The 12,057-nt window shown below is 36.0% G+C and overlaps 1 protein-coding gene across 1 annotated transcript in view; it reads right to left on the reverse strand.

The window, feature by feature from the left end:
- The window catches only part of RIT2 (Ras like without CAAX 2), a 225,943-nt gene that overhangs the window by 104,278 nt on the left and 109,608 nt on the right, over positions 1–12,057 (reverse strand). Inside the window, exon 4 of the mRNA XM_036419267.2 lies at positions 1,049–1,240. Coding sequence (XP_036275160.1) covers positions 1,049–1,240 — 192 coding nt within the window. The remainder of the gene's footprint in view (positions 1–1,048; positions 1,241–12,057) is intronic.

Genomic DNA, 12,057 nt, shown 5'->3' on the forward strand with positions numbered 1-12,057 from the left:
GCAATGGATCACAGCCTAAACTAGACATGATTTCTGTATTATCAATTTCGTTTGCTGGGAGAAATTGTGAGACTGTCTGAGGATCACATTGATATAGCCAGGGCAACTTGAAGCAGACTCATTTCTTATTCAGCCTGAGATGTTTTTGCTTGTTCTGATTCTGGAAGGTGGCAAAGGTTCTGTTTTGATTAATTTTTCATGAAACAATAAAAAAAATCCCAAACATGGTGATTTAAACAATTCCATGTTATTTACCCAGGATTCTGGAGGTCATAAATCCAGACAAGGCTCAGCTGAGAAGTTTTCCTGTTCCTTGAGATTGGCTAGGGCAGTGGTCGGCAAACTCATTAATCAAGAGAGCCAAATATCAACAGTACAATGATTGAAATTTCTTTTCAGAGCCATATTTTTAAAACTTAAACTTCTAACGCCACTTCTTCAAAATAGACTAGTCCAGGCCCTGGTATTTTGTGGAAGAGTCACACTCAAGGGGCCAAAGAGCTGCATGTGGCTCGCGAGCCGCAATTTACTAACCATGGGGCTATCTGCTGAGGTAAGAGTCAGATAGTGGTTGGTGCTGGCACATGCACAATGGTTTTTCCCACGTGTCTGGTACCTTGATCAGGACAGCCATGAAACTGGATGCTGCTTTGTACACTTGGCTCTGTCCAGTGGTTAGCTTGGTCTTTTTAAATGGCAGCTCAACACTAAGAGCAGGTATTTCAGGTGGCAAAGGAAGAACCTGCTTCACTCTTAAAGCTCAACCTTAGAAGTTATATTATACTCTCCTGCTTAAAATAAATCACAGAACCAGCCCAGATCCAGGAGGCTGGGAGAAGTGGTAAGGACACAGCAAAGTCCCATGTGAGATGGGCCATATTGTGGTGGCTAGCACAAAATACCACAGGATCCCCAAGAATTCTTAGAAAAATCATATGCATCACTTCTTTCTCACAATCCTCCATATGAACCTTGGAAAGGAGCCATCCTTGGCACTATGTGTCCGAGGAGGAAAAGACAAAAGCTAAAGGATAAAATTGGCACTCACCTGGCGGAACTGTTCCAGGTCAATTTTGTTGCCCACCAGCACCAGGGGGATTTCGTAGGTGTGACGGACCTGAAAGATGAGCTCTTTAAACTTGGCAGCCTCCTGGAATGACTGGCGGTCGGTGACGGAGTAGCAGACGATGAAGCCCTCCCCGCCTCGCATGTACTGCTCCCGCATGGCTGTGAACTCTGCCTGCAAGTAAAGAGCAAGATCGGGGTGCAGTTTAAGACAGTGAAGCCAACACACACCGCTAATAAAATAACAGGTCAAATGCAGACAAATTATGAAACTAAGTGTTTAGGTAGACATTTTCTAAAGGTGTTTTTGTGGGTTTTGCAGATAGAGTAGCACTATGAGGTCTAAATATACCATTATAAAAACAATGTTTTAAATTGTTCAGAGCATTGATCTTTAATCATAGGAGATTTAGGAGATCTTGGGGGAGATATATTCAATAGCAGACTTACTGATACAATGTTGGGGATTTTACATAAAAAATTACATACTTTTAATAGTGTTATATTTAATTACTTAATTTTAGGAAAAGGGACCTAAATTTGTATACTCCAAACATTAAAACATAGAAGAATTAAAATTTCCCTCAAAAATATGAAAACAAATTAGAGTGTAACACTGATTACTCATGTGATCACAGACCCATTTATATATTTTGGTATTCTTTTTTATTTTATGTTAATCTTTACTGCTGAGAGTATTACATAGGTCTTCCTTCTCTCCCTTTCCCCCCATTAACCTCTTCCAACCCTTATTTAGGTATTGTTAGATTTCTCTTTGAGGAGCACACACGAGGGATCATGATGCTGAGTCATGAGTCTATTTTTACATTCTGTCCATTGCTCCTTGCTCTTCTCTCTCCACAGGGGCCTTCCACAATATATCAACATCTCATCCTAGGGACATTGCTGTCTTAGTTTTTCATGTTGCATCCCCCTGAATTACAGAAAAGTAGTTCTGGCAACTGAAAAGTCAATATTAGGTCTGATTTGTGATCTAAAATGTTTCTCTCAATCTGAAAATTCTGTTTTCACTCACTATTTCCTGGATTTATTCTTCAAGTCCCAAGAGCTAATTAAGTTCATGCAATGGAAAACAGAGAAGTTAGACTCTGGCTTTGGTGAAGAAGCCACCCTAGACAATAAAAGATCACCATAAGGACATATTGTGAATTGGACAATGTGTGAGATAAATAATCAAAGAAAGGAAGATTCACATGAACTTGAGCCGTATTTGAACCATGAGGCAAAGATGTGAGTTCTTCATCTGGGAAAGGGCTTACAAGAATTACTAAAATATTCTGCTCAGAGTAACTGTTTAAGCAAATGTTCATTTGATTTAATGTGGCTTGTCTTTTGAATGAGAACATTTATGTAGGCCCAGAAATTTTGGAAAATTAGAGAAAGCAATAAAGTTAATAAGGTTCTGAGCCAGTTCATAAAGCTCTTTAAATTGTTTTCAGTCAAAATGGAACGGGTGCAAACAGCTTCCCTGGGTTCCTCCAAGCATTGCAAAGTTGTAAGAACTTGAGCCAGGAGAGCAAAGGAGACTTGTTCACGGATGGACAGCCAGCTAACAAAAAGTTGTTTTGAATAATTCATGTTCTCTGACTCTCACTGTATCACTTAGTATTACATTTTAGTTGAACTTAATCCTAAATTTTACCATGTGAGTCAAATGCACAAGCACAGGAGACACAAATCTACTTAGTCTTGATTTTCTTTATCTCCAAAAGAATGTCTCAGGCCTCTTGTTGTTCTGACATTCTCTAATTTTGAAAACCCTATTTCTCTGTCAAAATCTGATATCTGATATGGATCAACTAGAGAATTATGGACTGGAATTACTAAATGATGTTTTCCAAATGTATAATTAGTTTTAAAATAGAAATGATATAATCATCATCAAAATATATGTAATATTTGAGAAGATATAAATGGATTTGTTACATCAGTTTTATATTATTAAAACCATAAGAAAAGTGCTAACTAAAATAAAGTAGAGAAGATATATTTTACAACTTTCAGTTCATTATATTTGCCAATTATTTTAAGCACTAAAATTATTTTCAAGTAGCTATTGAGTATTTAAAAATAACAAATGCACATTGCAAAATATTTAAGTGGTACAAAGTATATATAAAATTAATTTTCTTTCTACCTCAAACTTTCAGGTTTCCTTCCCAAATGTGTGACAATTAATAGTTTCTTTATGCTTGCAGAAATATATATGTGTACACAAGCATAGACATACACAGTTACATTTATACACCTTTTAATGCTCAAATAGTAACATATATAAGTTTTACTTTTAACTTTAATTAAAATTTAATAGCCCTAATGTACCTTGCAGACTATGCCATGTAAGCACACATAAATATTATTATTTTCATGAATGCATAATTTATTTTATGAATGTACCATAATTTCTTTAACTAGTTACCTCTGAGAAAGCATTTAGATGTTCTCCATTTATTTCTCTTACATACAGTGTTGCAATGTCTATTTTTAAACACCCTTGCTGCACAGATTTATGTAATTATGGGAGGTAGTACTGCTAGATCAAAGAGAACATACATTTTTACTTTTGGGAAATAGTGCTGAATCTCACCACCAGATATATTGTTCCCATAACTCTCTCCCAACATTACATAAAGTGCCCATTTACACTCATTCTCACAGATGTCACATCACGTTTTTCTATCTTTTATACATTTTAAAGTAAAAAAATATATAGTATCTGTTTCCTTTGTACTTGTGAGGCATAGTAAGTATCTCATGTTTATTATCCATTTACAAAGTCTCTTCTAGATACGGATTTTATTTTGTTGTAAGAAATGGAATAGCTTTATAATCTTTGGATTTTTAAAAATTTGGACTGGAGTAGGTTTTTCTCTATGTCAGTCATAAGAAAACAACAATACATTTGACATCTTCAACAATAACTATGCCACAGAGAAAAGGTAAATACATTTGAAATATTCCAACAACCTATGAGGGAAATAGGCAAAGTGCATGAAGGTAAAATTTACAGGGAGCAGGACTGGATAAATGAATGAGTACATATCTAATCATGTTGGTTAACTAGACTCAAAGCCACCTAAGTGTTCTATTATAAATACTAGTAGATGTCCTGGGCCTTGAATCTGAGCTGGATTGGAGTTTCCAGATGTGGGGCTATAGCATTAACATTTCAAAGGGCTCTTTATTTGATTTTGCTTTGCACTCGAATGTAGGGTTCATAACTCGGTGTTTATGTTCAGAAATGGTCTTTCTGATATGTGAGCACAAAACCTGGGAGGCACCGAACACAAACTCACTTAGTGTCTGTCCTCTACCAATCACCTAACCCCTTAACATCCCAATTTCCTCTTTTGTCCAAAGGGAATAGAACATACACTTAACCCGTCTTACAGGGCTGCTGAGAGGATCAAAAGAGAGAACATATTTGAAAATGCTGTGATGAATTTTTAAAATACTCTACAAATTAATCCTATTATTATCTCTGGTACAAATCCTGCAGAATAGAACCTTTCACTGGGAGAACAGGTGTGAAATCCTCTTAGAGCTGCATTAGATATAAATGTGGAAGTAGTTCTCAAATACATGTAATCAGAAATGACTGACCTTTTTCTGCTCAAATAGGAGAATCTGTCTACCAATAAAACAGATATAATTGAATTATCTAAATGAATGGAGGGGTCGCCCCTTCTTAGCTGACCTTGTCTCTATCAACTCTTTTCATAGCATAGCATACATGTATTACTTAAAGATGCATGGGAGGCTGGGGGGTGGGGGGACAGAGAATTGAGCAGAAACTCTGCAGCTATGTATCAACTTAATAATATATGACACAGAACCATTTTATAAAAAATTATGATGTTCGACATGTTGCTTCCATTTTTGTTCACCCATGAATTAAAGATCCCCGTTCTTTCTGTTCTGTGTATCCTGAATGTTAATATCTTTTTCATTTGCTTCCTGCTATAAAGGACACTTGTTGGTTAATTATTCAGGAATGTTACTAGATATCATTTGCTGTCCATAAATAGCAAAATATCTATATTGTGTAAAATGCTACAAACAGAAGCATTTATAATATTTTCTAAGCTATTTTGAGTACAAGCTGCAGCTTGATCACTTCCTTATTATTGCTTCCTTGTATTAAATAGTGTAAGAATTCTCTTAATTCTCATCATTGGCATGGATCAGGAGATCACAATTCTATTCCAGGTCAGGTCATATGCCCTGGTTGCAGGCTAAATCCCCAGTGTGGATCATGCAGGAGGCAGCCGATGGATGATTCCCTCTCATCATTGATGTTTTTATATATCTCTCCCCCTCCCTTCTTCTCTGAAATCAATAAACATGTATTTTTAAAAAATGAAACAAAGAAGCAATTTTTATTAATCTCATATCTGTTTTTTTATTATCAGAATAAGTTTTTTTTATTAGTTTTTCAGAAACTTAGAGAATGAGCCAGCTCACCATTGCATTTAATTAGTGCTACTCTAACATATAAATGACTCACTGTTTTCAAAATGCTCTAGCATTAGATCCTCCTTTCAACTGCTTTATCACACATACACACACATACCATTGTCTATACAAATTGCCATATATTCAAGATAACACATCTTCACACCAAATTTATTGTCCTAGTAAAAAATAGTAAATAAAAAAAAAATGTCAGTCATGCTCCTGATACTATGACAAGGGGTAAGCTATATTAAGAAAAAAAAAAGAAAAGAAAAAAAGTATGACCCTATTCTGGTTGGAGAAACTCACCTGGACCAGGATAGAATAAAAAAAGAGCGATTTAGGGCTAAATGAAACATGAGGTTCAGAGAAGGGCAGGAGCAGTTTATAGGAGGAAGGCAAAGAAGGCTTGGGGTTGGAGATGAGATGTGATGTGTTTTTATTAAATTTATTATTTATAAAGAGCTCCTCAATTTTAATGCAACCCTACTTCCAAAGATTAGAAAATGCTACCATTAAATAGCCTTTTGCAATTCCAATTCATTTTTTTGCAGGCAATTAAACTTCTGCAACCTGCCTATCAGTCAACAGTTCAATTTTGCGGGGTCTGTCAGAGGAACAATGTGGTTGTTATTGCTTTCATTTGCAAGTTTTTAAAGAAGGAAGAATAAAATATAAACATACAGGGACATCCTATAATATGAAAGTGATGAAAGGGTAGGTATCATAAATTTATTGTATTTGATGCAAAGTATGAAGACTGAAGTCAGGGGGAGTGGTGGTTCTTCAGTCTGGATCTGATGTCTGAAGTGGTTAAGAATGTTCAATTGACATGGGAAGGAACAAAGGGCTTTTATAAATGCAGATACCATATTGTCAAAATTAATTCTGAAAAGCAAAATATAATTCAGGACTTTATATTATTTTGTAGTTTAAAGAGGACATAACTATTGCCACCATTATACATTTATTTGTCACCTGACTTTCAATATTTGATACTCATGTACTTTAGTAATGCATTAAATCATGGAATGCTGCCTAACTCATTCATTAGTTATTCATTGGGCATTTACTATATGAAAGGCATCTAGAATTTGAAATATAAAACAATACATATCGTAAATAAAAATAATACATATAAATATATATAATAAAACAAATAATATATATAATAAAACAAAAATGTGAATGAGTATGGAAAAGAAAAAATAGAAATTAGAACATCAAAGCCCAAGATACACTGCAAATACAATTTAATCTGCAACCTTGACTCTCAACTTATAGACAACAAAAGCTACAGTAGAAACACAATCAATTATACCTTTTTTGTGGTCAATAACAATACACTAATGGGTCATGTGACACAAATCTCTCCCTAAGCATTGAGAGCTGAAAACGATTTCTCTTATGGGGTTTCAGATAAGGGACAATACCCTCAATATCAAAAAGATCTGCAGATTCAGATTTTCTAAGTCTAAGTCTTTGATTGTATTATTCAACGTAAGTCTCTCCAAGCATTTTATATCAAGGCTCAAGTAAGATACAGAAATGCTATTCTGAGGAAGATAGCACAGCATATGAAAATTGAGGATAATAGTTAAAATACTTTTATTTTGCTGCTTGAAAAACTATACTGACCCTTGATTCTGATGTGGTATTGAACACTGGAGGATTCAGAGTACCTAGAATCTGGCTATAATGAAGATGACTCTTATAAGTCTCTTACTTCAAAACAACTCAAAATAATGCAGGGGAGGCTAAATCTTTTGTAGGCCCAGTAAAAAATGAAGATGTGGAAACTCTGGTTCACAAATTAAGAAATTCAAGACATCATTAGCAGACCTTTAAACCAAACACATGACCTTTCTGAGCATAGTGTCCTAGACAATTACACAAATCGTAGGCATATGAAGCTGGCCACATTGACAGGCATAATCATAAAAGAGCAACCAAGAGTGTATGTGAGAGAACTCCAAAGAGAAACTCCATGGCAGGTCTTCTAGGACAGTGGCAATTCTGTTCATATGTTAAATCACTAATGAAACTTCCTGACCCCAGTGAATGACACAAACCTGGATAATGACAGATGTGCAAGGTGGTGTACAGTGTGGGCTTGGGGAGAAAGTTGGGTACATGTGGTAGGGGACTGTTATATATATACTTCATATGAGAAATGATGTTACAGAAAAAAACAAAAACTCCATCAGTGTATAACATGTAGAGTGGCATGTTTCTATTGTTAAGTGAAGTCACATTGCCTAAAGCCTTGACAACTTGGTTTTAGATTAGATGGATAGGAAACCAAAAACCCAAGATAAATAAAAAAAAATGTAGCCCTATTTTAGTAGGATTTCTCTTGCAATAGTTGGATGAGTGAAGAGAAGAGAGGTTTAAGGCATGGAAAAACTCTTGAAAGTCTTTGCAGTAATCCTAAGGTAAATTTCTATGGGAGAGGAGCTAGAATGGAAAATTTTTGAATGAGAGATTACAGTACAGAAAAATAGAGAGAAGGTAAATATTTCTGACATTTCAAGGATGAACTAAAGGAAGGAAGACTTGATGGACACCAGTTTGGGAATGAGAGCAAATGAATAGGAAAATGCTGTAGATAGTTCAATCAATACTACTGAGCCATTGGTTGGGCTTTTGCTCATGTTCTACCTGTGGTCTATATTATTAGCTCCCACATTAGATAGGAAAAAAAATCAAAGTATAGAAATACCAAATCATGTGGCCAAAGTCTGAGAGTTACCGATTAGAAATTAGAGACATCATACCACACTGCCTCTCCAACGAAAGGAAGAACTAATTTAATGTGGCTCCAGTTTTTGTAGCTTTAGAGCCTGGAAAACAACAGAAGTCTTAATAAAAGATAATCAATTGAGAAAGCAAATAACTTAAGGGCCACTGGGTCATATAAAGATTGGCATTTGTCTAGAGTTGACACTAAAAGCTTAAAAGGACATATCTATAAGTAACTAGAAATGGGGTTAATGTGAAAGAACATCTGAATGGGGCAGGGTTGAAAGCCACACTCAGGAGACAAATCCTTTGGACTGATCATAGAGATAGACATTAGGGTATAAAGCTGACTAGCCTGGATTAATTTTGGAGAACAGAGATTGATTTTGCTACATTTTAGGGAGAGAGAGTTGGAGCTTTGTCTCATTGAGAGCATATTTATTTATTTTAAATGTGATGTTGTGAAAATGGTTTTAGACAGCTATCTTCTAGTTCTGTTCTCTCTTGCCAAATATGCTCAGTACTTAGTCCAGATTTATGCACTTATAACATTTCCTCTGCATTGTAATTAATGTGCTTTGCTCTCCTTCCCATCACTAGACTCTAAACTACCTGAGAGAAGGGCTATTCAGCACTGTACTCTCCAAAGCACTAGGGAAGGTGCCTGGATCAGAGCCCAATGCATAATTATATCAACATTTAGTTAATTACTTACTTTAAGCTAAATGTTTTTAAGTGATGTTACCATTCCCTGGATGATATACACTTTAAGGAGAGTAAGGTTTGGAGAATAAAAGATGGAGATAAAAAGAAAATTGGATCAAATCTCTAAATTAAATGGATAAAGCTTTTAGTCATTTACTCATTCCTGTACACAAAAGGTCAGGTCTAGTTTACCTTTTATGTAAATGTATATCCCACTGAAATCTGCATTAATTAAAATGCTATTTAATGTTTCTTATATCAGTTTTGCCTTCAATAATTTGTCTTATTCTAATAAGAGAAGAAAAAAGAATCTCACTTGTCTCTAGATGAATCAAATTTCTTTTCCATAGAAGTCTGTTTGTCTTTTTCCAATCTGTTTGACTTGTACTTTCTGTAAGACTTCAGTTTCATGACTGCCTTTGGTGGCACAAATCCACTAAAAGATATTTTTATCACAGCTGGTTTCCTGTTTATCCTGGAGGTCACTCATACTGTGAGCTGCTTTCTTGCTAATAAAACCTACAGCAATGCATCTTGGGAAAAGGCAGCAGAGCTGTTACAAAAGGATTTCATCCACTGCATTTTAGTCATCCCCAATATGATACTGAAAGGATGGGCCCAACAAAAACACAGTGAATAAAAAATTCACATGCCAAAATTACATTTGCTAATTGAATTGGAGCACATGATAGGATACTACTATCACTTAGAAAATGAGGTGTGAAATATGCATATATACACAGGGTGGGGCAAACATAGGTTTACAGTTGTGAGAATGCAAATATAGTTTACCCTTTTATTGTTATTTATTTAATTATTGTAATATTTCACATACAAACTATAAACCTACATTTGCCCCACTATACACACACACAGACACACAGACACACAGACACACAGACACACACACACACACACACACACACACATATATATCCTATATAATAAAAGCCTAATATGCAAATTATCCCACTGGCCAGGAGTTTGACCAGGAGGTTGGGCTGTCCCTGCTGCAGTGGCAGGCAGCCAGGGAAAGGGAGAAGGAAAGCCCCAGTCAGCAGCCAGCAGCTGCTAGGGACCCTATCTGTGCACACACATAAAATGGTATGAAAAACTCACTAACACACAAAGTAATTCATATTACTATTGGCTGAATAAAAAAAATACTATTTTGTTCTGCAGGTAAAACCCTAATCACCTTGTTTTGCAATACTTAGAATGATTTGTTACCAGATAATCCTAAAATTTTAGAGATTTATTGAGAAGCTTATATGTCCTCACCATACAGATGAGGGAATGATGGCCAAAGTTTTTGTCCTCCATATCAGTTACAATTGACAAAGTTGCTTTCCTTGACCACATTCTGTTTAGGCTCCCCTGAACCTTTCAGCTAGGTCTTGATGATTGTACATTCATCTTTCTTTCTGCATTGTCCAAGTTTAACAACAATCTTTCTAAATTGGCATAGCCAGAACCTCTCATCATCTTCCTTATTATCCTGGATATTTAACCAGGGTCCTCAACCTCTACCACTTTCCATCTGATGTCTGATCACCACCCTGGCCTGTCTCAGTAAGAATCCTACTAGGTCAGTTTAACCCAAATCCTCCCTTATCTCCAATGTTTCCTTTTAGTAATTTCCATCCACCCATCCCCACCCTGCTCGTTGATTACAAATTCCTCCCAGTCCATGCTGTATTTGGAATAAATTAATCCCGGTTTTATACTGAAGCCTCCTCTCCTTATTGTAGTGGTCCTGAATAAATGTGTTTTACCACTTTCACTGCTGCCAGCTCTGATTTTCCTCTACGACCAGGCATAGATTACAAGGTTCCAGGCCCCCGTAAAGTGCTTGGTATACCTCACCCTCCAGTTTAGCCACAGCCTCCTGGGTGGCTGGCTACTCTAACCCCAGGCTCCCTCTTCTTCAATCAATCCATCATTTCTTTATTTCCCAGCTAAGCTTCTTTAAGCACTACATTCATTATGCTGCACTTCTGCCTCCAAAGGTCCAGTGGTTACCCACTTGCTTTCACATCAAATCTATACTCATCTGTTTGATTTTATGACTCTATATGATCTGATATCATGCTTCATACCCAGCTTTATCTCCAGTCAATCCTGACTATGTACCCCCTACTCTAATGGGGTCACTTCTTTCATGCTTATGCATATTAATTAACTCCTCTTACCACTGTGCCTTCACACACATTGGTCCCCAAAATTGACGTTTTTCTAGCTAATAGAGAATTCAGTGATTATTGGCTGCAACTCTAATTCTTCAGATGAGAATATCAGGGCTAAGAAACAGTGATGACATCATTTTGTCATAGCTAATTAAAACACAGCTTGGTCAGTCCTAGCTGGGTGTCTCAGTTGTAGGTTTGATTCACAGTCAGGGCACATATCTAGATTGGGGTTCAATCCCTGGTCAGGCATGTATGGGAGGCAACTCATCAATGTTTCTCTCTCACATACATGTTTCTCTCTCCCTTCCTCTCTCTGAAATCAATTAAAACATATCCTCAGAGAAGAATAAAAACAAACACATAGCCATGTCAGAAAACCCAGATTTTCAATCTCTTTTACATAATTGGGACACCGTCCTTTCTCTTCTGTGAACCCTGTTGCACACATTCTTCAGAGTCAATTACATGTTTTCTTCTTTCATGAAACTATGGCTAACAAACCCAGGTCTTACTGATAATGTATTGTGTATATTCCCCTCACTTAAAAAATCAAAAACTAGCAACTGATTATATCTCTGTGATATAATTAATTAGCAATTATATTTGAGTTAGGTTTGTGTCATCAAGCAGATTTTAAATATTCTGGGGTCAACATCAAGGCTTAGACTATTTAATGTTTCTATTGACCAGTAGATTTTGAAAATATGACAACTTCCATTAAACTGCTGCTGTTTAAATGGATAAATGCCATTTCTAATACATAGTTACACTTGTTCTACAGAGAATATGCATGTTCTAGTGTAGAGATAACTAGAAAGCTTCTAACATCATAGAAGCTTGTGAAGACATATAAGACACATTTTTCTTGATTGATCTTTTA

The sequence above is a fragment of the Pipistrellus kuhlii genome, unplaced genomic scaffold (genome assembly GCF_014108245.1).
Source record: "Pipistrellus kuhlii isolate mPipKuh1 unplaced genomic scaffold, mPipKuh1.p scaffold_m20_p_6, whole genome shotgun sequence".
Taxonomy (NCBI): Eukaryota; Metazoa; Chordata; class Mammalia; order Chiroptera; family Vespertilionidae; genus Pipistrellus; species Pipistrellus kuhlii.